General features: G+C 43.9%; 2 protein-coding genes across 2 annotated transcripts; both read left to right on the forward strand.

Moving 5' to 3' along the window:
* Positions 1-8811: 8811 nt before the first annotated feature.
* Positions 8812-13632, forward strand: MRGBP (MRG domain binding protein). Its single transcript, XM_040080363.2, is given in 6 exon segments — positions 8812-8838; positions 8840-9032; positions 9975-10096; positions 10634-10715; positions 11190-11267; positions 12291-13632. Coding segments are annotated over 6 exon segments (693 nt in total). The 3' UTR covers positions 12482-13632.
* An 870-nt stretch (positions 13633-14502) lies between these two features.
* On the forward strand, positions 14503-25129 carry OGFR (opioid growth factor receptor). The gene is made up of 8 exons (XM_040080110.1): positions 14503-14828; positions 18445-18489; positions 19168-19230; positions 19529-19613; positions 19965-20043; positions 20496-20562; positions 20825-20973; positions 21664-25129. Exons 1-8 carry the CDS (start codon positions 14616-14618, stop codon positions 23024-23026), a joined length of 2064 nt encoding a protein of 687 aa, XP_039936044.1. The 5' UTR covers positions 14503-14615; the 3' UTR covers positions 23027-25129.
* The last annotated feature ends 47 nt before the right edge of the window (positions 25130-25176 follow it).

A 25176-nucleotide genomic window follows, 5' to 3' on the forward strand; every position in this document is an offset into this window, starting at 1 on the left:
GTACACAAACAGCTACACACCTGATACGTGAAGCCGTTTTCTAGGGGTGGAAATATTCCCATTTAATCCCACCTTTGATCATGGAATATATTCAGAAACCAACCAGACTCCCTCGTAATGGAGAGAAATGAAATTAAATGAAATTAAATGGATGTAATAGACAGACTCCTTAAAATAACTTTAGGAACTGCTGCACACAAAATGGGGAGAAAGTGCCAAACACAAAATGGGGAGAAAGTGCCGAACACAAAATGGGGAGAAAGTGCCCCTTTCCTTGCTGTGCCCAGGGATGAAAGTCACCACAGATCACCCCAGCTGGACACTCAGAAAGGCAACAGCAATGAAATGTTGTCCGAGATTCTGAAATGAGAATACACCAACAAATCAGCTCTGGGAACGAACATTTGGCACCTGTACAAGGACAGCAGTCACAGCAGGCCCAGGGCTAACTCTGCATCTGGGTTTCTATTGCTTTCACCGATGAAAATCTTTGCCATAAAAAACTAAAAAACAAAATAAAGGAACTTTAAAATGATGAGACCATTTAAAGGGCATCATTTAACAGAGGCAGTGAGTGGCCCAGCACAAAAACATTGCCACAAACATTATTTTTTCCACCCTGTATTTTAGATTTTTTTCCACTTTGGTTACTGAGCATTTGGTCTTCAGATTAAGAAGCAAAAGGGAGAACAGCAGACCCAGATATCAGGGAAAAAAGACATTATGTGAGACCCTTACAGAGGGGAATTTCTGAGAAACTTAACTTTGTCAAGGTAGATTTGGTGGAAGGCTTTTCCATTCAACAGAGCTGGAGCATTTTGCCCCCTGACCAAGGTCAGGTGGTTCTTGTAAGGTCACAGAACCCTTCCTTTAAAAGCATCAAACAAAACGTTGGTACATGCAAGTTCCAAACTTACCCCAGCTGTAAATATTTCCTAGTGGGGACTTAGTCACTCCAATGAAAATTTGTGGTGATTATATTTAACTTCACCAAAAGTAGAGAGCACTTCAGGTGATAGCTTCCAGGGAGGGGAAATGAAACACTGGGGATAAAGCCATCCTTTAAACCATGTATATTTTTATTATCATGGCAGGAGCAATTCAGAATTCTGGTGTTCAATGTTAATAGGACAGATTATCGTTCACCTGAGCCCCAAATTTCCTACTGCTAAGGCAAAAGAGATTTTTATTTATTATTTTCTTCAAGTCCGTTGAACTCTATTATATGGCAAGAGGTACTTGGATTCCAAGCAAACTTTCATCTGCTTCTAACGGAGGATTAAAAAAGAAAAGCTTTTGAAAGTCAGATATATGTGACTGAGTAACTCCTGTCACAGGTCTGCAAGTGAACCTTGGGTCTAATTTAGTCTCTCTGAAGTTATAGAAAAAAGAAATTTTTATTTTTAAGGTTTTGGAATCTCATAGCAGCCAAGAAAGCTTGGAAAAGAGCTGTGTTCTGAAAGATTTGGAGCTAGGTCTGGGGTATAGTAAGCTTGACAAATATAAATTAGACATTAAATTTCCTTCACATATATTCAGTCCCTAAAACACAAAGGGCATAGAGACATGGGAGTTAACAAAAAAATCCCTCAATGAGGATAGTAGTTAACAAATGTCCTGATTTTGTGTGAATGAGGGGTCAGCTTTGCCTCTGCCCCATCCAGCCAGAACAAGACTCCTTGGCAAATGGGAAAAATTGTTAGTGAATAAAGACATTTTAAAAAAGAGGATTTTGTCCTCGTTCATTCCTTTTGGCCGTGCAGCAGCATCTCCAGTGTGCTGAAGAACAGGCATGAAAAGGCTGGGGAACCACAGGACTCTGATGTTGCTTGGATGTTCCTAAATTACCTCTCCAAGAGCAAATGCTGCTTCTCTACCCCCATTCCCAAGGGCTGATCAGAAGTCTTGGGAAGACAAGAGAAAGACCCCCCAGACACTGGCACCTTCTGTAGGAGCAGTTCCTTTTCTCTGGTAAAAGTGTGAGCAATTCAGATCTCATCAGAGATGGTTTTAAGAATGGGAGAAGAGTGAGAGATACCTGATTTCTCCTGCAGGGACTGGAGGATGTCAGGAGCACAGGATGTGTAGGTGGGATGCAAAGCCCTGTGTGCTTGATCAGCCTCATCCCTCGCCTCCCTGTCCCACTCTGTGAAGACAGAGCTTGTGAGTCTTTAAAAGTATGACCTCCAACACACAGGATAAAATCAAATAGGTATTTCCTAAGTGTCTCACATAGATAAGTGGTGAAAGTATCTATTATGAAAGAAATTGGCGCCTTCCTACCTTTCAGAAAACGCCTTATATCTAATAATTTACCTCTGGTACTGTCTCAAGGAGCATAAAACCAGCATGAACAGCTGAGGCAATTGAGAAATCCTGAATAGGAGGAGAAGCTCCGTCTCTTTGCAAAAAGCTTCCAGACATGGCTTGCTGGGAAAAGCTGTGGAATGAGCTCCCAGGCTCTCTCCCTAACGTGATTATGCAAAGTAGATGATAGTAATAGTGTTGCCTTGCTATCACTTGCTATCACTTACATTTGTTCTCTTCAATTTTATGTAATTTTCATTGAATTTCGGTCCATCAGGTCTACAGGAGTCATGTGAAAATGAGATCCTTATTCAAAGCAATTGATGCAGTCGAAGAAATGGGAAGTGTAAAGACTTCTATCCATTATGCTAAGGGGGGAAAATTATCCCCAAAATTCAAAGAGATAAAATCTATTTAAATGCTCAAGTTTTCAGTTGCTTCCATTCCAGAAAAAGTAAAAGGAGGTCTGTGAATCACAGCTGTCCTCAGAACACTTGAACATATGTGCTCAGGTGGGATTTATGATATATATGTAACATTGCTGACAGACCTGACCCAGCAAAGGCTGCACTCCCAAAGGAATCCCAAGCTGGAGTGAATGCTCCAAACTTCAAATATCGACTTTGGGGTAGTAGCTACTGAGCGAATTAAACAAGGAATAAAGCAGGACCAGTAATTTAAAGGCAGACCTTGATCTTAGCAAAGCAGTAAAGCACATTGGCCAAGTCAGCCTGTGTGAATGCAACACAAATTCCTGCAGCTCCAGAGTGTAATGAGGTGCTTTCTGAGTGCAGAAAGTGGTAATTAGAATTCTGGATGCAGTAGAGAACTGCTGATCCAGTGGGCAGGTTTACACAATTAAGTCTCTCATGAAGATATCATACATAATCTGCTAAACTTCTTAAGTAATCCCTCATTGGCATCATTGGCTTTTGCATCAAATTAGAGCACCTCACTACAGTTTATAAAATCCCCAAGTTTTGCCACAGAAGCTGCAATGCACTGAAATAAAGTTCTGCCTGCTGAATCAGAAACCAGGAAGTAGCCAAGTGTATCAAACCATAACAAAAACAATTGCACATTCTACCTTGGTGATACTGTTAGCTGTATCTGTGCCTTTTTACAGGAACAGATTGATATATATATATATTTTAGCATATTTTTATATAGCGATGTCAGTCATGACAGTGTTGTCTACAGCCTTTCTTTAAACCTGTTTATTTACTTGAGGGGTTTTTTTTTGCTCCTGAGGCACCCTAGGCAGGCACATGGTAAAAACTGACATTTTTTTGGCTATGAAGATGGAAACACTTCAGATCTAACCCAAATACATTAAATTACTGATACAGTTATTTTGGCTTTTTTTTTTATTTGCCTGTGTTGTTTTAGAAGGAATCACTGGCTTTGCAATATGTGCTGTAAATTAGAGGGAAAGAAAAAAAAAAAAAAAAAAGAAGAGTCCCAAGCCTGAAAAATAATGACCAATTTTCCCTATGTCCTCTTACAGGTATCTCCTAAACAACCAAATAAACAGAAAACAGAATACATTCTATAGGGAATTCCAGCTTCACTGACATCAATGGATTTTTTTCCCCTTTAATTCACACTTAGGCATAAAACTACTTTTGTTTTGTGGGTTTTTTTGTTTTATTTTGTTTTGTTTTGTTTGTTTGTTTGTTTTTAATTTATTTTTTTCAGCCAGTCTGGTTAAGTGTTATTAAAGATAGTGGTGGAGTCATTGAAAATGGTGAAGGACAAAACTCAGAGACTTTAGGCAACACCAGGCAAAGCTGCTCCTGATCCAGGGCTGCATTTGCCTGGTTAAAGGCAAAGTGACCCAGGTTAAGAACATCTCCTACCAATGGAACCACTGCAAATATATTGATGATTTCTGAGAATCCAATTTCTTCTCAAGGTGATGGATACTGAGGAATTTGGTTCAACAGATAAAGCTCCAGGATGAGATGTATTGGTTTATCAAGCATTCCCTAATATAAGTAATTATACACTTTGCACGCTGAGGAAAGACAGAATTACACAGCTCTGTTTTGTTTCTGTAAATCAAATGAAAATTTAGTATCAAACCAGAAGCGTTTATAAAACAAAACAGGAGACAGAACAGGAGACTTATTTCCATGACCACTGAGAAAAAAAAGATCCAGTTAGTAGAACTCTGCGGACTCTTGTCTCAGAGACACACCGACTCTAGAGACCTATTTCTACAAATTCAGACATTCCTTGACAAGTTACCTGGCTTAGGCCTGGCTGGTTCTACTGATTTATCATTGCAAGCCAAATTTCAAGCAGACTTGTTCCTTCCACAGCTTTCTGTGCTGTTTTCTGTGCCAGCAGCATTGCCTGCCTGGCTGTGATTGCAGTTTGTCCCTTTTGCCCCTGCTTCGGATCCATCCCAGGAAAAAACTTCAGGCATCACTCACACATTGTACCCTAAGGAATGATGCTGCTGAAAGGTGCTTGTGAATACTCTTAGTAAAAACGAAATGCCAAAAAAAGGGGCTCTAAGAGGATCTCCAGACCCCTGAGTAGTTCCGTGGGTGCTTAAAGGAGCACACGTGCTTCATGAAAATCTGCTGCCACCCTCCGCCACAGCGAAAGCTGAGTGTGGCTCAGCTAGGCAGGGTTCGTGCTTCCCAGCTTCCCTTCTGAAGATCCTTTCAGCTCATGCTAGCTCTTTGTCATTTTACAAACTAGTAGTCGTAGTTTGAAGAATAATTTTTTTTTTTTTAATGCCCCCGAGAAGAAAGGGGTGAGCTGAGCAAGCCTAATCACAGTGCTGAAAATGTCAAGGAAGGGAATTCCTTCTGGATCTGTTCTGACCAGCTGGGCTAACAGGACTTTAGTTCGGCTGACACTTTGGTAGTATTAATAAAAATCACCTTCAGTAAAACATGCTCTGATGTTGGCTTGGGCTTGTCAAGGATTCAGGAATTGATCCTTACGTTCACCTTGAGCTTGTTCATCATAAATCCACTGGTTCATCTTTATGCCTCTCTGTAAGCCTAGGGTATGATGGATTTACCAAACTGAAAAATCACTAAGATGGCTTTTCCTTCTCCAATCCCCTCTGCGCTGGGATATTTTAAAGCACAACAGCAGCAGTAACAAACGCCTCTGTGCATGTTCAGAGATAATTATTTGCACTGTTTCCATCTCCTTTTCCAAGGTTTGCCATCTGATGCCCACCTCATTTGAAGCCTCTCTCCGCTGGGAGAATGAGCACAACTGATCACAAGGGGAAAATTCAGTTTGAGAACATATGTCTGAGCAGAGTGGATCCCCTGTCTGACAGCTGCTGCCCTCAGCCTTTCTGCTTCACCCTTACTTTGATTTAAATTCCCTATTTTGCACCTGTGAGAAGATATGCAGGGCAGATCTTGAGAGTGAATTTTCCGTTCAATGTCCTTGTTTAATATAATCAAATATACATTTAAGCAAAGGGGAAAGGTAATTAACTGGAAGAGGAGGAGGCAATGCTGCTCTAAAGGGCTTTGTGATAAGACTCTAACAACAGTCTTATCTTTGTGGTTTGACAGAGAGAAAACCATCTGCCTATCAAACTATCTTCACTGATTTATTAAAAAATATGCAAAATAAACAAGCTACAACTTTTGGACAGTTCCCTGGGCAGCTCTGTTAAAGCAAAACTTTCCACAGATTTCACACTGAAAAAAAAAAAAAAAAAAAGGGGATTTTGAAAGTACAGCTAAAGCTCACAAGTCACATCAGAACATTTCTCTTCAGGAGGTTCTCGTAAGTCACAAAGGATATTTTATTCAGAAATACTGAAATGTGCCAAGGCACTGAGATTACTTATTTTGTAGAAGGATTTACAGATCTGAGAGTAATTTGGTGCAGGAAGAGGCTTCAGAAAAATGTCCTTCTGCATGTACTTCTTACCTGTGTAAGAAAAATCCTGTTAGATTCTATCTTTTAGAAGTTCTAAACCCTCCTCCACAAAGGTTAAAAGACTGGGTCTAATGCAAAAGGAGGCAGACGATACTCTTTTACAAATGTTCATGAGGCACACCAAAAATCACAGGATTTGGAATGAAATTTTTTTGCTTTGTTAAGGGCACTAGCACATGGTGTTCTTTCTAAAATAACGACAGAAATAGTTGTAGCCATATTGCTGATCCCAGAAATCCAACGCTTCTAGGGAGAATGCCAAATGCCAGGCGGATTTCTCAGTTGTTGCAAAGTCTTAGGAAATTACCGGGGAGGGGGAAACACTGACCCAGCCAAGGGCTCAGCACCCTTAGGTGATACAGCAACCAGTCAGGCTTTTAAGGCTGAAAGCAGCCTAAGGAGTAGGAAGAAAAAAGAAAGAAATTAAATCATGCACGTCTTACGCAGCCTATATCTGTTTAAACCCAAAAGTAGGATTTAAAGTCGAATGAGCGAAGTGTAAATTTTTCTGAAAAATCTGCTTGGTGACTGAAATAAAACAAAAAAACCCAGCACAACAGTCAAGTTTAATGAGGGAAAAATTAAACTCTGGTCAAGATCCAGGTGGAGGCTGTACATGGCATTATTATAGGCTCCCATATGTTTCCTAGAAGCATTGAATGTGACAAGGGAATTTAGACATAGAAAAATATAATTATTTGTGACTGAAACAAAATAGCAGCCAGTTTATGAACATACTGCTCCTGTTGCATTAATATTATTCTACTGAAATGAACTGTTTTCAGATGCTGTTGTATTTTCAGAGGTAGACACAGGTTTTTTCATATTCTGTTTCACATATTACTTTTTTTAGCCATCAGAACTTAGTGACATAAAAATTGCTGTCTGAGTTGACACAGTTATTCCCTCTTGATGTCTTTAAGTAGGAGCATAATGTGACAGATGAGAGTGCTGAAACTCAGTGTCTCACACAGGCTTAAAAATTAGTTATTCCTGCAAAACTTTGAAAACTGTTCTACAGGGGGAAAAAATTATACTCTGAAGTTTATTTGCTTTTTTTGCTCCCCTCATTTTTCTATGCCTTAGAAAGATGTATGAAAACAGGGATTTAGTTGTTCAGGAACTCATTTCCTCCTGCTGTGCAGCCATCACAGGAAATCATAACCCTTTCTCTCGTTAGCAGCTGAAAGCTAGGCAGCAGCAGAGATCAAATAAACACTGAGAGATTAAACAGGGCTGAGATTTAGGGCTGGGCTTAACTGCAAAAACATGAGGACTTCACACTGATTTCTTCGTTTTGAGCCAAAATTACCTATCAACAGGACTTTGCCTATCTCAAACAGAAGTACCAAACTTCCTAAGGCTTCACAAGTGAGGTCTTGGGTTTAACTCATTTCAATGTTTATTTAACATTGCGTTACTGTTTGGGGTATTAATTACATCAATCCCAAAACAACGATACGAGTCAGCTCTTTGAGTATGGACAGGTACGGAAAGTTCGATTTCAGAAAATTGAATCTTTCCCTTCCTGCTTTTTTATTATTTGGATAATTTGCATTAAAATAATGTTTCTGCTTGTGAGTGTTTGCCCCCACTGCTTTATTATTCACTCAGAACACTCATTCTTTGCATATGATGTGATCATTATTTGCTGTTGAAATACTTTTAATGTCATTTAATGGATTAAATCTTCAAGCGAGGAGTGAGCAATCGGAAAACCCTATCACCTAAGCAACAGCAGTCCTATTTCATGCCTCTGTGTCTAATTATACCTAACAAGCCAAAACCCCCTTATCTCCAAGGGGATGATACACTCGCTTTCTTCCCAAACAATTTTTTTTTTATTTTATTTTATTTTAATTTACATCTTAAAGGATGGGCAAAGCCGGTAGGTTCTGCATTTTGTAACCAAGCCAGGCACAGCGATTTGTTAAACATCAATGCCGGGCTGGTATTTGATATAAAACGATCCTGTTGTGACAAGGAGCGGTCAGGGGGGTTGCAGTGCTTGGGACATCCTTCCACCGTGGCAGCTCCTTGGGCCAGATAAGGACAGGCCATGAGGGCAAACGCTGAAATGGCCGAGACTTCACAGACCAAGAGGGGAAGCTCTGGGGTGGCCGAGGCTTCCCGGGCAGCAGAGCCTGCCCCCAGCCCCACTGCGAGCCCCCGGTGCCCGCACCCCAGTCCCAGGGATCTCGAAATGCAGAGGAGAGCCCTGCGGAGCCCATCGGGGCGGCAGCGTTCTGCTGCCTCCACGATTGGCCCAAGGGACCCTGAAACATGACCGCGGCCCATCAGGCTCTTCCCGGAGCCCCAAAAGGCGTTTCCAGAGGCCCGTAAGGCTTCCCCCAGATGTTCCCCAAGCTCTTCCCAGAAGTCCACGAGGCTGTTCCCGGGCAGTGCCCCGTGCTCAGGGCCGGCAGCCGGTGCTCAGCTCCCGCCTGTGGCGCTGCGGGGCGGCGCCGTGCAGAGGAACCCCCGAACCTGCGGGGCCCCGCCGAGGCTCCCCGGTCTCAGCGCGGCTGTGCCCGGCTCCCGGCCGGCAGGAGCCGCTGCGGGCGCGGCTCGGCGGGGATGAGCGAGGCGGAGGGCGGCTCGGCCCGCCGCCGTGGAGAAGCCGCCGCTGCCCGCGGCCGGGCCCGGGGCGGCCGCGGCGGTCGCTGCCGCAGTTGCAGCCGCGGCGGCGGCGGCGGCCGGGCCGGAGCCCGGCGCGCCGGCGGAGGAGGCGGCGGTGGTGTGGAGCCCGGAGGTGGAGGTGTGCCTGTTCCACGCCATGCTGGGCCACAAGCCCGTAGGTGAGCGCGGGCCGCGGCCTCCGGGAGCGGCGGGGGCCGGGCCTGGGAGCGGGGCTGGGCGGGGGCTCCCGGGCGGCTCCGGCGGCCCCCGAGCCCGCTCTGCAGCCGGGCCGGGGCCGCGGGGCTGCGGCGGGGCCTGTGGGAGGGAGCGCCGGGCCCGGCCGGGCCCCTGAGCCGCCGTGTGAGCGGCTGCCCTGCGCTCCCGCCGCGTCGCAGAGCGGGTCACGCTGCAGGCACCGCGGGGTCGTCTGCTGAGGCAGGGTCGTTCCTGCACAGGATTGTGTCCAGGCCGCTCTGGAATAGCTTCAGGGAGGGAGACTCCATCGATCACTCTGGGCATTGTGTTCCAGCGCTCGCACTAAAGTTCTTCCTCGTATTGAGGTGGAGCTTCTTGTGCATCAGTTTCTGACCCATTGCTTTATGTCCTATTGCTCTGCCCCACCGAGCAGAGCCTGGATCCATCCTTTTGGCACCCCCTTTAGATATTCATAAACATTGTTGAGGTCCCCTTGTAGACGTCTCTTCTGGAGGCTGAACAGGCCCAGATCCTCCGCTGTTGGTTGCCGGAGATGCTCCAGTTCCTTCATCTCTGTTGCCCTCAGTGGACCCGCAGCAGGAGCTCTGTGACTCGCTTGTACTCAGGAAACCAGAACTGGACAAAGCACTCCATACACTTTCCTCGGGATGTTTCTCACACAGCCCCTCTAAAAGCTCTGTCTGTGTGTTAGAATTACCCACAGGGGCATCCTCAGCTCCCTAGGGAATAGCACCTGCAGTGTAGGGTGAAAGATCGGCTTGCCCAGCTGCCTCTCCTGTAACATATGGATTCCTTGTAACATGGCTTTTTTTAAATTCATAAGCAAATAAATAAATTTCTTTATATCTCTAAATATCATGAATAAAATTGTTAGCAGCGTTAATTGCACTGGGTTCTTCCCCCAGGTGTGAATCGCCATTTCCACATGATTTGCATCCGGGATAAATTCAGCCAGAATATCGGACGGCAGATCTCATCCAAAGTGATCTGGGACCATCTGAGCACCATGTATGACATGCAGGCTCTTGTGAGTACAAAGGGTTGGTGCTGCCTCACAGTTTCATGGAGTTCAGAAGTTTTGACAGGCCAAAATCACTGGGCCTGCCGTGCTTTTCGTGGTACTTAGAATTAAGTGTCATTCCAGTGAGTTGATGGGGTTTTCCCCAAATAAAAGTAGATTAGGTAGGAGGCAATAAAACCTGCAGGGTTTTTGGGGTTTTGATACCATGTTCTGCCTTTGTTAAAGTTGCCTAAATGCTGATGCAGAAAATGTTTAGATACATACATAAGTGTCAAATGAGAAAGTCACTGTGTGTTTACATAAGAATTTGCTATGTTTGGGTTCTAAAAATGATCTCAAATGATCATGAGTTGTGATCTCAGGTATCCTGACCTCAGTAATCAGTTTGATATCAGAAGCCTCATGATTCTCTAACATCTAAAGTGTCTTGTTAAAAATTATTTAGCTCTTAATTGCATGTAAAATAGAACTTGAGATTGCCTGTCAAAATTCAAATTGAAGTCTTTACCAGTCACTCACAGAGATCTTTCTTTTCTTTGTCAGCATGAATCTGAGATTCTTCCATTCCCTAATATAGAGAAGAATTTTGCTCTTCCTGATGAAATGATTCAAGAAGTGAGAGAAGGTGAGATGTGATTGCAGTCTCTGATTCTGGGTTGCTTTTATCTCATCTCAGAATCTTTAACAAAACTCCCCCCAAAAAGCATGTATTGTCAAATCTAATAGAAATGTGCAGGAATTTGATAGAAATCTCAGGTTGAGCAGTGAGCTGGATTTTGAAATTTAGCTGATGTGTGTTATCCAAAGTAGGAACTAGGAAATTCAAGCATTTGCCAAAGCTTGGGATATTTTAAACTTCAGTGGAATACTTCTCAATTACTAGATACACTAAACGTTACACTAAAAATTCAGTGTAAAATTCTAGTACAGATAAGACATTGCAATATGTTTTGCGTGTTTAGCATTTCACTTTCTCGTGTTAATGGTAATTTCTTGACACTGAGTTACTGATGAATGTTGCATGGAATATTTGCAAATGTGCAAAAATCCACGTGGTTCTTTAGAACCATCTAACCATTGCTAACAATCCTTTCTGTAGGAAAAGTAATGATGGAAGAAGAAGTGAAAGAGGAAGTTTTAAAAGAAGAGATGGAAACGCATGCAGGTCCTGAAGAAGGTAATTTTGTAACTCTCTACTGTGTAATACGAGATTAAAAAACAACTGTAATTGAGAAATTAATGTTAAAATGTAAATCCAAATGCAGTGTACTTTGGGATTTGTACTCAGACTTAGCCTGTATTCATGCTAAGAACTTGACTAATTTTAGAGTGCACAGAGTAAGCAGCTGCTTATTGAAAAGATTTCTTCTTTCCTCCTAATTCATCTGTACAAAGTTGTATAGCTTTGGAGACTTTTTGCTTTAATATGTACTTGACAAACCCCTGGGAGTCTGAAGGATCTCTGGAAGAAAGCTGAGTCTGATTTTTCTGAACTTAAATGCTCTGTGTTGGGAACTTTGTAGTCATGGGGGAAATAAATCAAAGAGATTGTAAAATTGCGTGCTGAAATGGGAAGGTGGGCAGAGTGTTTATTATTTTATTTTATTCTCATTATCTTGCTGCTTTTAAATAAAAGGCTTGCTTTCCTAACACTTTGCTGTAGAACAAGTCAAATGTGAACAGTAGAGATCCCGTTATTTATCTTAACAGACCAAGCCAACTGCTAACTATATGATTTCATCATATTTATATCACTGAATAAGTGGTGTTTAAAGACTGTAATAAAAGATCTAAAATGTATTTTAAAATATATTAAATTTTTGGGTGTTCAGTTTTAAAATTATCTATGGTACCAAATGTAATGACTGCTGCTGATTATAAATTCCATAGATTGGTCCTATGTTTCTGTAAGTGTTCATTTTAATTATTTTAATATTAAGTGCTGTTTAATTCCACTTAATGAGTTGGATTTCTAGCCTGTCAAAATATATGCCTGTCTTTAAAGCAAATAATAAAAGCAAGATGTGCCTTTCTCAGAGATTTTTCCTTTAGAACTGAAAGTAAGACTTAAATGATGGACAAGTATGCTGAGAGTCGATTGTTTTGAGAAGTTTTACGGAATATAAAGAAGTTTGTTATCACTCTTGTTTGCCTATGTGTATGACTCTGATCTGGAATCATTACTTTGGTCCTGTTTCAGTTTTTGCACCCTCTGGAAGTTTAGGAAAAACAACTGAAAAGCCAAGCAGCAAAGAGAAAGAGAAAACTTCATCAGATCCTGGATCCAAAGAAGGGTCTGATAAGAGGAAGCGCAACAGAGTCACCGAGAAGGTTCTAAATGCCAACAGCAACCCCTCGAGTCCCAGCGCCGCCAAACGACGCAGGACGTAGAGCTGAGGAGCACTGACAAACTCTGGGATGGGAGGAGGGAGCAGGAAAAACAAGGAGCAGCAGTTGCTCCATAAACTTTCGGAGCAAGTAAAAGATACCTGAGCCAGTATTTGAGGAATCCGTGCTTTGGCTTTGTCTCTCCCGGGGTGTTTTCTGGGCAGCCAGCGTGGAGCCGCCTTCCCGGAGCGTGGGGACAAAGCTGGCAGTGGGGAGGGTGGGTGTGACAGTGCCAGGGCTGCATTTCGAACCAGCAACACCCCCTGTGTCAGCACAGCTCGTGGGAGGAGTGCCCCATGGGGCACGGGGCCTTGGAGCATCGAAAGCAGAGGTGATTGCCGTACGTGGGATTGCTTTTTCTGCTTTTGCTGTCTGTGAGAATTACAGACCATCTGTGGGTAATGTTTGGCCATTTCCCTTCCATTTGTATCAAATGTCTCGATTTGTTGGTTCAGTAAAACTAAAATTCTTTTGAATGCAGATAACCACTGCATTTGAAGTGTTCTGTTGCTCTCCTTGCTGGAGGAACCTCATTTCACCCTTTTTCATGTAACATTTTTCAACCGTAAGTGAAAATTATAATGGCCCTAGCCCAAATAATTAATAAGTATCCTAAATAAGATATCTGGTGATGAGACATGGTTTTATAAGGGATCAGCTGAGCTGTGCGTGAAGGTGGAGGTGTTGCTTCATCCATTTGTAATACAGTAGTGTATAACAGTGGGGTTTGTACTTAATTATTTTTTTAAAGCAGTTTTAGTAGATGTGAATGAAATTGATTTTCCAAAATGTTAGTTTCGTTCTACTACTGAAGAATCTTGCTGACATTGTAATGCTTATCTTTTGTATGCTACAACATTGAGATTTGATGAAGTTACTATTTTTGTGTTGTCAAAAGATGGATCGCAGTCAACAAACACCTGTTAAATGGTGATTGAAGTGAAATGGTACTGAATTTGTTTCACCATATTAACTATCAGTTAATAAAAAGAAGAATTACTTCTTGATCTCTCAATATTGCCTTCAAGGTGAGGCACTAGGAGTCTTCTCATTTTTTTGCTTTATTCTAGGTACACAGCCAAGTTCTTGTCTGCCTAATTTGCTTCTCTTGTTTTATACAAAGAATAAATTACACTTGTTTTTATTTTACTAAATAGCAGTTGTGTGATTTGATTAAGATCTGGCCCAACTTATTTTGAAAGTAATTTAGCATGAAGTGCTGGTTACTTTGTCACGATCTACATAGATTTTGGCCATAAAGCGCAGATTTTGTAACTCTGAAGTCTCATATCCCTGTGGGCAAATCCTTCTCATTCATAGGATTGTAATCAAAATTTTTTGCTCTACCAATGAAATACTTGTATAGCTTAAAGTAGAAATGTGTTGACGATAGTGTGTGCTGGTGCAACCATCCAGCACCAGCCTTGTAGCAACAAAAGTTCACTTGGGGATTTGACAGTCAATCCAGCAACGCAGATTTTGTAGGAACTGTTTGGATGTGAAGTCGTGTTATCGGCAAATGTAAATGCTTTAAGTGCCCCCAGCGCAGCCGCTGGGTGCCCCCCTTGGCTTTCAGAGTGTTGGCTCTTTGGGAACGCTGTTCTTTGATCCCTCTTGCTGTAGGAGACCGGAAACTCCGTTCTTTGGTCCCCTTTCCTGTACGAGGCCGGGAACGCTGTTCTTTTACCCCTTTTCTTGTACGAGGCCGGGAACGCTGTTCTTTTACCCCTTTTCCCGTACGAAGCCGGGAACGCTGTTCTTTTACACCTTTTCCCGTACGAGGCCGGGAACGCTGTTCTTTTACACCTTTTCCCGTACGAGGCCGGGAACGCTGTTCTTTTACCCCTTTTCTTGTACGAGGCCGGGAACGCTGTTCTTTTACCCCTTCTCTTGTACGAGGCCCGTCCGCTCCGCTCCGCCGCGGGTGATGCCGGATCGCTCGGGCGCGGTGCGGGCGGGCGCAGGGCCCGCGCGGGCGGCGGCCAATGGGGTGCGGCGGCGCAGGAAGGGGGCGGGGCGTACCCCCGCTTCCGTCCCTCGGTTCCCCCCCACACGTGTCCGGGCTTTGTGCGCTCGGGCGGGCGGTCCCGCCGCCGCATCCCGGTCCCTTTCGCTTTCCCTTTCTCTTCACCCTCCCATGGCGTCCTTGGCGTCCTGGTTCACCGTCAGGGCGGAGGAGGACGAGGCGGAGGACGAGGCGAACCTCTGGAAGTACGACTCCACCTGGGAGGGGGAGGAGGAGGAGGAGGATGGCGGCGGAGGCGAGCCGGAGGGAGCGGCGGCGGAGGAGCCGGAGGATGCGGGGGAGCAGCCGGGGCAGGGCCGGGCGCGGGGCTGCCGGCACGGCCAGGTGCGTGTGGGGGGCACGGCGGCAGAGCGGAGCCTGCGGGGCGGGACGGCGTGAGGGGACCCTTCCTGCCCGGGCCCCGCAGCCGGAGCCCCTTCCCTTCCCTTCCCGGCCCTTCCTTCCCTTCCCGGCCCTTCCCGGGCCGTTCTCCCGTGCGGAGCCGCTGCTCGGCGGTGGAACGGCGAGCTCCGTGCCGGGGGAGGCACCGCGGCCCTCGGGCGATCCTCAGCACGGAATTTGTCCTCGTCTTGAGGAAGCAAATCCCCCTGGAGAAGGGGGGCTTGCGACGATGCTGTCACTTCATGACTCCTCAAGATCCATTCCGTTGCCAGGAGCTGGGTTTTAATTTGCTTTTCCCCACCGTTCCCAGCGATGTGGGTACTTTACCCCGTAAATACAGGTTCTGTGTTGTGTGCGGCACCTGCCTGTTCGCCACTGCTGATGGCTACTGGATTTGACATTATGGCATTGATGTTCTTTTAAGTTTTTGGTTGGTATCAGCTTTGTATGGTGGCCTTCCCTAGGCTCTTTCGTGCCATCAATAAAAATCAATTGCATAACATCTGCTCAGTTTTAAAAATGAGTTGTCATTCTTTATTTCTCATAGACGTGTTATTTCTTTGGGAGTGTGTGTAGAGCAACTTTGAAAACCAAAAAAAAATGGCGTGTTTTTAAAACTGGAGGTACGTGTGCAGTTTTGAGCAAGGTGCTGCAAAACACCAGTGCTTGTGTCTGGTGCCTTAAAATAGTATTTATTTGAAAAAAGGAATTTGTTAGTCTTATCTGAGGTTTCTGTTTATAGCATCAGTGTTTTTCAGCTTGACCTTGGGTGTCAGTAATTTCTTCTCCAGCACTGCTTTGGTAAATACAACTCTTTTGCTTTTCAGTACTTCCTATGTCAGGCGAAACACTTCAGTCCTTTAACTCCTCCCCTTTCGGGGAAAGGGAACCAACTCCTTCACTTCGAGTGTCATTTCAGCAGCTCGTCCTTATCTTTAGAATATAAATAGGCAGATAATGAATATACTTTTAAAAGAGCTTAATATTAAGCTTCTTTTTTTTTTTTTTTTTTTTTTTTTTTCTTAATAAGCATTCAAATATAGAAATGACCACTCTTGAAGGAAAAAGAAATTCTCTGTGCACATAGATCTGGGAAAGGCCGAAGGTACTTAGGGTGGAACAGCTGTAATTCTGAAGGGAAGAGGCAGAGATATCCTTCGGAGATTTTTGCACTGAGTGCACCTTATCAACTTGTCTTTTGTAGGTGGCTGGAGTTCACAAGTTTTAATAACTCCAGAACATTCCCATTATTCTGTTTGAATGTGTTGGTTCTTCAGGCTCTTTTTTTTTCCCCTGAGAGCAGCTCTGGATGGTGACAGCTGTAAAAGCAAGGACCATTTTTTCACTCCAGTGAGTGGACTGTTCCAGCTTTGCCTTACAAAGGAGGATCTTGTTGTCCCTGAGACTTACAGCCTGTGGAATATTATTCTGCATTTTTAAATAGGAGCTCTTCCTTCAGTGATGGATGTGTAGTCACCTCTGTCTGACAGTGCCCAAAAAATTATAAGGGCAGTGAGAATGAACGCACCAAAGAAGCAGCAGTGAATCTTCTGCTAGCCATTTATGCCTTTGCAGCTTGTCAAAGGCATGGGCTGATTTCCCAAACTTGTTCCTACTTCTGCTTATTTTACACTAATTCTCATTCTTCTCCCCTCAGCCTGGATGGTTTTCTTTATGCCTGAAGCACCTAATGTCTTTCTTTGGTACTGAGGTTAGAGTTTTTTTATTGTTATTTTCACTATGTTATTTTATGGGTTTTTTCGCTTTCAAAGCAAACTTAAAAATGTGCTTCTGTCTTTGCATTTCACTTGTATCTCTCTTAGTGTTCATGGCTTGAAGTTCCTGTAGGTGTGTCTTTCCAGCTCTTTTGCATTTCAGTGCCTTCAGCTTCTGCGAGTGAGCTTTGAAAACTTTGGGGGTTGTGTTCTTTTTAAGAAGTTCCCCCTGAGACTGCTGTAACACCTGGAGTTCATGATCAGCTGTTTTGATAACAAACCCCATGGTCCTGCCTTCTCCTAAATCTCCGTCAACAAAAGGTTTCAATCACTCTACTGGGCTCTCATCTTTGTTGTTCCTGTGCTTTGTTCACAGTTCACATCCCTTTTGGTTACAGCAGCTCTCCAGCTAATTTCTCAGCCAGATCCTCTTTCTGTCACCTTCTCCTGGTTATGTTCTCTGCTTCCCTTGCTCTTCCTACAGCAATGCACGTTCTACCTGGTGTGATGTAGGTTTCGAGCGTGGAACTCACTTAGTTTTGCTATGAGACAAAAAAGTGTGTGATTTCTACAGGGAAGTTTCAGCCTTGCTGTTTAGTTTGTGTTTCTGACCTGGGAAGAAAGGCCTTAATTTGGAAGTTTGTAGAGACCCAGGAACAACACCTGCTTGGAGGAGCAAAGCTGAGTTTTGCCGTTTTGCTTCCCCATCTTATTCTCTGGATTGCTGTGCTCCAAATTGCCTTTTCCCTGGGTGTGGCTTCCTTCTGGACAAGCCTTTTACAGCCTCTTGCACCGTGGCATTGCATCTGTTTCTGTACCTGCACTGATCCTTCAGCAAACCAGTTCTAAGTGGGACCCAGTCTGCTGTTCTCCTGTTCCACCTGACTGTGTTCAAGGATGTTACTGTAGAACCTTAAATGTAAAGAATTTCTGGGATTATTTGGTAATTGGGATCAAAAGTGTCATTAATGCCACATAACTATCATCAGGGCAACTGAATGGGTGACTTAATTACAGCAAGGTGTTACAAATATAAACCAATTCCTGCCTTAGTAATTAATGAACTAATAATCAGTGTTTGTTAGAAAGTGGTTTTATTTTGCTCTGTGCATGTGATGTTAAGAAATACCAAATGAGGCTATGAAGTTACTTGGAGGATGTTTTGCTGCTTCTTTCTTCTAAACTTCTTTTAATGCTTGTTTTGCAAGACTCTGCACATCTTTCCCCCATTTCCCAACTTCCCTGTTCTCTCTGTGAGCTGGCATTGAACCCTCTGGCTGTGCTGTGCTTTGGGTGCCCTTTATTCATGAGCAGTCTTGTTCCTTTTGGCGGTTCTCAATTCACAGAACATTGTAAAATGCTGTTACGGTTTGTGATAAGATGGTTCAGCACTCAGCAAGATTAGACCTGTCTGCGTAGCCTGTGAAGTGTAACAAAATCCCTTATCATTGAGGTAATCAAAAGTATAAATATGTATCTATATGTTTCAATTAAAATGCACTTTTAACTAAGTCATATTTGCAACTTCTATTTCTATGAAGTTCAGGGGAGGAGATTAAGCTGTTCTTTGAATTCTGTCGAAATGTGACACTTGAAATGAATCTAGCACATCTGTGATGAGAACCTGGTGCCTATTCGTGTGGCACCACAGGTTTTTCTCTGTAGCAATTTGAATTATGCATAAAATACAGTGAATTCAGCTGTAACTAGGTAAATCTGTCACTTGGCAACTAATAGGCATCCAGTGAGTCACTGCTGTGGGTATTATCATTTTGTATCTATTTTTTATTTTCTTAGTCAAGTTTGGTTTCAGAATGTTCCGACTGAACGCTTTTTATTTGCAGGATGAAAGCTCAAATTCCTCACTGCTGTCTTGGAGGGGTTTTCAGGTAGGCTTGACATAAAATTTGTTTACATGGAAAGATGGGTACTAATGAAGATTATGATTGGAAGAAAAGTCCAGTAAAATAAATATCTAATGTGACCATGTGGCTCTGTTGCTGTCAACTGCCTAAATCAGCAAGGCTGATCTTGGGTGTAAAGCAAAGACGAAGAAAACTTCTATTTCAGCTAGGTCTGCAGGGAATGAGAATCTTGAATTCAAGGGATATGTCTGCATCCTAAATTCTACAGTTTGAAGGTCTAGCCTCTGTCTTCACTAGGGTTTATAGTAACTCAGAGACATGTCTTGTTTTAAAACCTTTGAGTTAAGGTAAAACAATTTCATATTTGGGATCTTCAGCTTGTTCTGATCTGCACTGGCAAACCCAAGTGGGATTTAAAGATATACATAAAACATAAAAGCCTTGATTAGTAAGATGAGAAGGAAAAAAATTATTTTGGTTACAGGAGATGATGTTGTTTTCTCTTGGTTTAAATTTGTCTTCAGGAATGCAGAGAAATGACTACAGCTCCAGTCTGCTTGGTTTTGGGGGTGCTGGGAGTGCAGAGTGTAGGGCAGGGGGAGCTGTGGGAGGTGCTGAATTCAGTCAGGGCATTACTGTATTTTATTTTATTTTGTGGAAGGTGATTTTATTCTTAATTTCTGCTCTGTCTCTTCTCTCCAGTGCAGCGGGAGGCGCAACTGGACTGCGGCGAGAGACCTGCAGAGATACAGAAACCATTACCCAGTACGTGCTCCTGGGGCTCCTCACCACCACCTCCTGCCTTCAGGAACGCTTCCTAGATTTGGGAGCATCCTTTTGCCTTTGCATTTACAGGCTCAGCACCTTCCAGGGATTCATTTGTGAGGGGGAAGGGATGATATGCGTGTGGGTGCATCAGAAAGAAGCTGCTGCTTCCCAAAGCGCATTTTGAGGATTTAGCTTGAAATGTGTGGGGAATATGAGGGAAAGCAAGGAGAAGTGTTGAAGTGATTACTGCCTTTTAAAAGGTTGCTGCTTGTTCATTTCTTGTTCTCATCTCCAGGATTTGAAAGAACCAGAGAATGAGGAGGAAGAGGAGATGTGGAACTTGAGCTTTTATAAAAATGAGATTGCTTTTGTGCCCCATGGTGAGTAGCTTGTGTGGTGGCTGTTTGATGCCATCTGCTGCAGGTGGTTGATGAAAGAGTAGTTTCATCCATGTGAGAGAATAAAAAACTAAACCAAACAACTAACCAAAACCACAAACCAAACAAAAACCCACCAAGGATGTCCATTTAAAAATGTTCTCGCTGTATTTTCCTTAATACTCTGGGGTTAGAAAATGAAGGTATTTTTCTGGCTGGTTGTCTTGTTGGAGAAACTAATACCTGTGTGTAAATATCTAGGTCTGGGTAGTGAAATGTGTAGAGTAGCTGACTGGCAAACTTTAATTTTAATTTGGTGTCACTTCTTGCCTGACCTTTTCCTTTTCCTTGCAGGTGTGCTTATTGAAACTCTGCTTTCATCTTGGGGGGACAAGTATGAAACCCTGGAAGAAAACCATTCCTACATCCAGTGGTAAATTGTCTGCATGACCACAGTGCTTCTCTAGTTGTGCCTCTTTTAAGTGTCAGGGGGATCTGTGTTCCTGATTTCAGCTTCACACAAGGCCCAGAATTACTTTAGTTAATTGAGTTGCATCCCTCAGGAAGCAAAGCACTGGAACTCCTGAAGAAACAGATTTCCAGTGCAGCTGTGGCAATAGATCTCAGGCATTTGTGGTCTTGGGGCACAAAGTTAAGGCAAGGAGAGAGATCCACATCAGCAAAGGTTTTTTGTTATTGGTGTAGACAGTGCTTTTATGGGTGGGATTTACTAGAATACTACTTCTGTGTCCATAAGGATGGGAGTTCTCCAAGAGATGCCTGTGATATCGCAGATTTTGGAATAATTTTTGGTTTTAACAAGTTGGCTGCCCTGGGTTGGATGTCATTTTTGCTCATCTGGCCTGAAAATTTCCTTCCCTTCAGGCTGTTCCCTTTACGTGAACATGGGATGAACTGGCGTGCCAGGCCTCTCACCTGTCAAGAAATCCAGGTAATTTATTTTAAGTGTTTGTCTCTTTTTTGAGATCTGAAGGGTGTTGGGATTTCCCCTAAATACCTCTTATTTGAAGTCTAGAGGGCTTTTTCCCCTGTTTCCACTCCTTTTCGTGTGCACAGGCTTACAGTGGAGCATTTGCCTGTCTTGTGTCAGCAAATGAAATACAATCAACCCTTGTTTATAATTCAGGTGCCATGTAATCTGGTGCAGGTAATTAGGGAGTTGCACATTTTAATAATTACTGTGTTGTTTTCAGGCCTTTAGGAAGTCCAAGGAAGTTATGGACAGGTTTATCCGTGCTTACAAGCTCATGCTGGGGTTTTACGGAATCAACCTGGTCAATGAAGAAACTGGAGAACTTGAGAGAGCAGAGAACTGGCGCGAACGATTTGAAAACTTGAACAGGTGAGTGTGTTGATGCTGCTGAGCAAAAAAAGTCAAGGCCTAGGAGATCCTCAGCCATTGAGGCATAGAGGTTTTTGTTGATAAATCTAGTGAAAGTATTTCTAACTCTTATTCTGTTAAGCTACAAAACAGAAGCCTTTCCATATGGTTCCATGATTGTTCATGAAGCACCCTTGATGTGTGTCGAATGCTTTGAGTCCTTGTTTGAAAAGTGCACTACAAATGGTCTGTTTTTACATTAATGCAGGTTTTGTGGAGTAGGTAATGACCCTTCCTGGTGATACTAACCTCTTGAAAGGAGTGGGCATAGTCACAAAAGCAACATCCTTTCATGCCTGTGTTCTCAGCACTGCAGGCTTACCCTGTAGGGTCTCTGGCAGGGGCAGGACTTGTGTGTCTGCCCCAGCTGGTGGCTCTTACCTACTTGTGGCTGATTCAGAAAGCCAAAACCTGTCCAAGCAGTGAGATGATGAATCCTGTCAGCTCAGAGAGGGTTAGGAAAGAGCTGCTGAAGGCAAACAGCAGCAATGGGTGCTTTAAAAGTAACCCCACCTGTGCTCCCATTTGGATTGTCAATAGTCTTTAATGGCTCACAGTCAGTAAATGATAAAAACATTTGCAGATACCCCAGAGGTTCACAGTGACTTGTAAGGCTTTCCCTTGACACCTTTGCTTATCTGTGTCCTTCAGGTTCAGCCACAACAATTTGAGGATTACTCGCATCCTGAAGTGCCTGGGGGAGATGGGATATGAAGACTATCAAGTGCACTTGGTCAAGTTTTTCCTCACAGAAACTCTCGTTGAGGAGACATTACCAAATGTCAAGAGAAGTGCCTTGGATTACTTCCTGTTCACTGTCAGAAGCAAAGAGAAGAGGAGAGAACTCGTCCACTACGCTTGGCAGCACTTCAAACCTCAGAGCAGCTTTGTGTGGGGACCTCGTGACAAACTGCAGAAGTACAGACCCCGCTCTGCCAAGCCACAGCTGCACCAAAGGCCTGAGGATAAACAGGACACTCCATGTGCTGATTCTGTGGGGAAGGGTCAGAACCGGTGTCCAGAGGTGGAACAGAGAGCTGGAGATGCTGCAGAGTTGCAGCCTGAAATGCGTGATGAACATGTAAAGGAGAAGATGAGCAAATGTGGTTTGAAGGTAGGGGATGGTGAAGAGGAGAAAGAAGCTTCACTTGCCCAGCTGGAGGAAAAGGATTTAAAAAGTGAAGCTGAAGAAGTGCAAGGTACAGCAGAGAATGACTGCACGAAGGAGAGCAAGAAGAGAAAACTGAACTCAAATTTGGCAGATGCTAAAGGGGATGGATCGTTGAAAAACTCTGCTGATATTGAAAACATTTCCCATAATCTGGGAGAGTGTGCAATTGATGCAGAGGTCCCCTCCTCAGAGCCAGTCTCCCAGGCAGAAGAGAATGAGGAAGCACTGAAGGAAGATGATTCAAGCACCAAAGAGCCGGCGGCGCCGGAGGCCACGGACGCAGCTGTGAAACGCAGGAAAGTTGATAAAAGAACATTGAGAAGCAAACCTGTCAACTTGGCCATAAACCTGAGCATGGGGCCCCCAGGCTCTGCTGCCAAGGAAAATCCTGCTGCTGCTAACGGTGAGGCTGGGATAGAAAATGGCAGTGAGAAGAACACAGCTGTGGAAGTGCCAGGTGAAAAGGAGGGTGGTGGTGGTGATGAGGGTGATGGGGCTGTGAGACCCCCAGCTGCTTCCAGGCTCCCCAGGACTGCCTGCACTGCTCCAGTGAAGGACGACTGGAAGTCAGGTGGAGATGGAGAATCAGCAGGGGTTGATCAGCACCACTGCAACAGCAAACTCCTGGGGGGTAAAAGTGAACTAGATGGGGTAGGACAACAGGAAAAGGCAGGTGAAAAAGGACAAGCAGAAGACGCAGACAAGAAGCAAGCTCCAGAGAGTCGTGAGCAGAGCATGACACCCACTCATCCTGAAGAAAACAGTGCTGAGGTCCCACCAGAAAAATGTGAAGGCTCTGAGAGCGCAGCACAGCCTGGTGGAGAGCAGGGAGCAGCAGAGTGAGAGCAGCACGGCGAGTGCCTGAGCCGATGGAGAAGGCACTGCCCTGTCTGCTGGGAGCCAGCTTTGGTGGCTTGAAGGACTGAATAAACTTCCTTTGGGATGATCCAGCTGGCCCCTATCTCACTTTCACTCTTCCATGTTTTTTCAGTCATCTGTAGTAAACTCTGTGAGACCCTGCTCTTGGTTACCCTAAAGAGGAAAATTTCATTTGCTCATCATCATGGACAGGCTGTGTCCTGTTCCTGGGTTTTACCTGATGTTCAGGGCTATCTTGGAGCAACGGGGATTTTTGCACTTTGCTTTGAATCTGGTTATATCCTTACTGAAAGAGAAGAGGAAAACTGATCTGTCTCCTTGTTTGAATTACTTAAGTATTTATTAAAGACACAATTTTTAATGTAAGACAGCATGACCTAATTCACCCGGCCTTTCTACTGCTGTGTAACTTTTGATTGTTACTGTGAAAGGCTGTACCTTACCAGGAGATTTTCCTGGCAAATGTGCTGTTTCTCTAAAAGAGATGAGTATATGGATTTCACATGATGTCAGTGTAGATGCCTCTCTTCCTGTAAGGAAAGTAGGCTTGGCTTTAGACTGGGATCAAAACTGTCGCCAAAATGTGTCTCTGGCCAGTGAAATTTCTACCTTTGTGTAGAAATTCTGTTCTCTAAGGTGCAAAGTGCTGAGTAATTATTTATCTTTATCCCCACAGAGGCTGCTTTGTAGTTCTTGTTAGAGTTAAGACTACAAATTGCCTACTGGTTTCTAAGAGAAAAAGCTCCAGGTTTTGTAGAAAACTGTTTAGAGCTGCTCTTGCCCAGGTTTTCCCGCCACTTTTCGACCCTTTATAGTCTTCCACAGATTTTTGTGTCCATGACTGTTTCAAAGGCCCTCATCTCTCAGTTGCCAAAACAGCACAGATATTTCCCAGTGCATTTTTCCAGCCTTTGCTGGTAATTTGCAGTGGCCTGGCAGGGGAGCTCTTTCCTGCAGGCCCACGGTATGAGGTTTGATGTGTCACATCCAAGTTCCCTACTTAGGGCAGGGTTGCTTTGCCTTTAATGTCAGACATGCAGGGCAAGTTCCAGTGCAGCATGTCTGGAAACCACGGGGCTTTGTGGGGCAGTTCATTGAAACCTTAATTGGAGAGGCTACGCTTGTCTGGTTCGTTTTATTTCCAGCCCTCAAGAATTTACTTTCAGACCTTGGCAGCTCTTTGCCTGCCTCAGTGTTCCTGACCTCCCTCTCAGCTGTTCTGCCACACTTACACAATATTCCACCGAGTCTGAAGGAGCATTAAAACAGTTCAGCACCTTCACTCCTATAAATTTACAACAGAGGATCTGTTTCATGAAGCAGAGGAAATTGTTTCCAACAGCCTGAGGGTCTGGACTTGCTGTTTGCTCAGGTTGTTGGGGTTGGTTTTGAGGTTTGCTGTGTGGTTTGTGTAGGAGATGGCCAGACAGCAGATACAGCAGCTTGTGCCGTGTCAATGTTTTTCCTTTCTGCTACAGCTCTTCAGAAGCTTTATCTTCCAAGGAATTTGAGGGGTGGTTTGCCTTCCCAGACTGCAGGTTCTTAGCCAGCATGCCATGTATGTATGTGGGAATAAAAGTCTGCAAGCCTAACATCTGATGTTCATGGTCACACTGAAAAAAAGGCTTTAATGTTTTTAAAATACTTCTTTCTTCTTAAGAACAGATGGAGTTAAATAGCCAATAAGAATACACTTAACTACAGATTTAATACTTGAAGACATTGAGTGAGAATTCTTTCCTAACAGATTCCTAAGAATTGTTAATTGTGGCTTTTGTACAGATTTATAGTAATTTTCTTATTTAATGAAGTTTTCATTGTGAATATGTGCTCAGTTGGGGCATAGATCCTGTACTTGTTATGGTGAGGTTTGGTTTTGTGTTCAGTGGGATTTCACTGTGAGCTCCAGCCTGGAGTGAGTGCTCAAACCAAGCCCTTCCCTCTCCCACCAGGTTTAGTTTTGGCTGTAGGTGTGTGTGGTGAGTTCACAAGGTGTTTCCCAGCACTCAGAGCTGTATCACAGAGTCTGTTATCTTAATTCCCCTATTAAAGCATGACTTTAAGGCATATCAGTTTCCACTTACATTTTTTCATCTCTGAGGGTAGGCTATGAC

Source organism: Hirundo rustica, chromosome 16 (assembly GCF_015227805.2).
Source record: "Hirundo rustica isolate bHirRus1 chromosome 16, bHirRus1.pri.v3, whole genome shotgun sequence".
NCBI classification, from domain to species: Eukaryota; Metazoa; Chordata; class Aves; order Passeriformes; family Hirundinidae; genus Hirundo; species Hirundo rustica.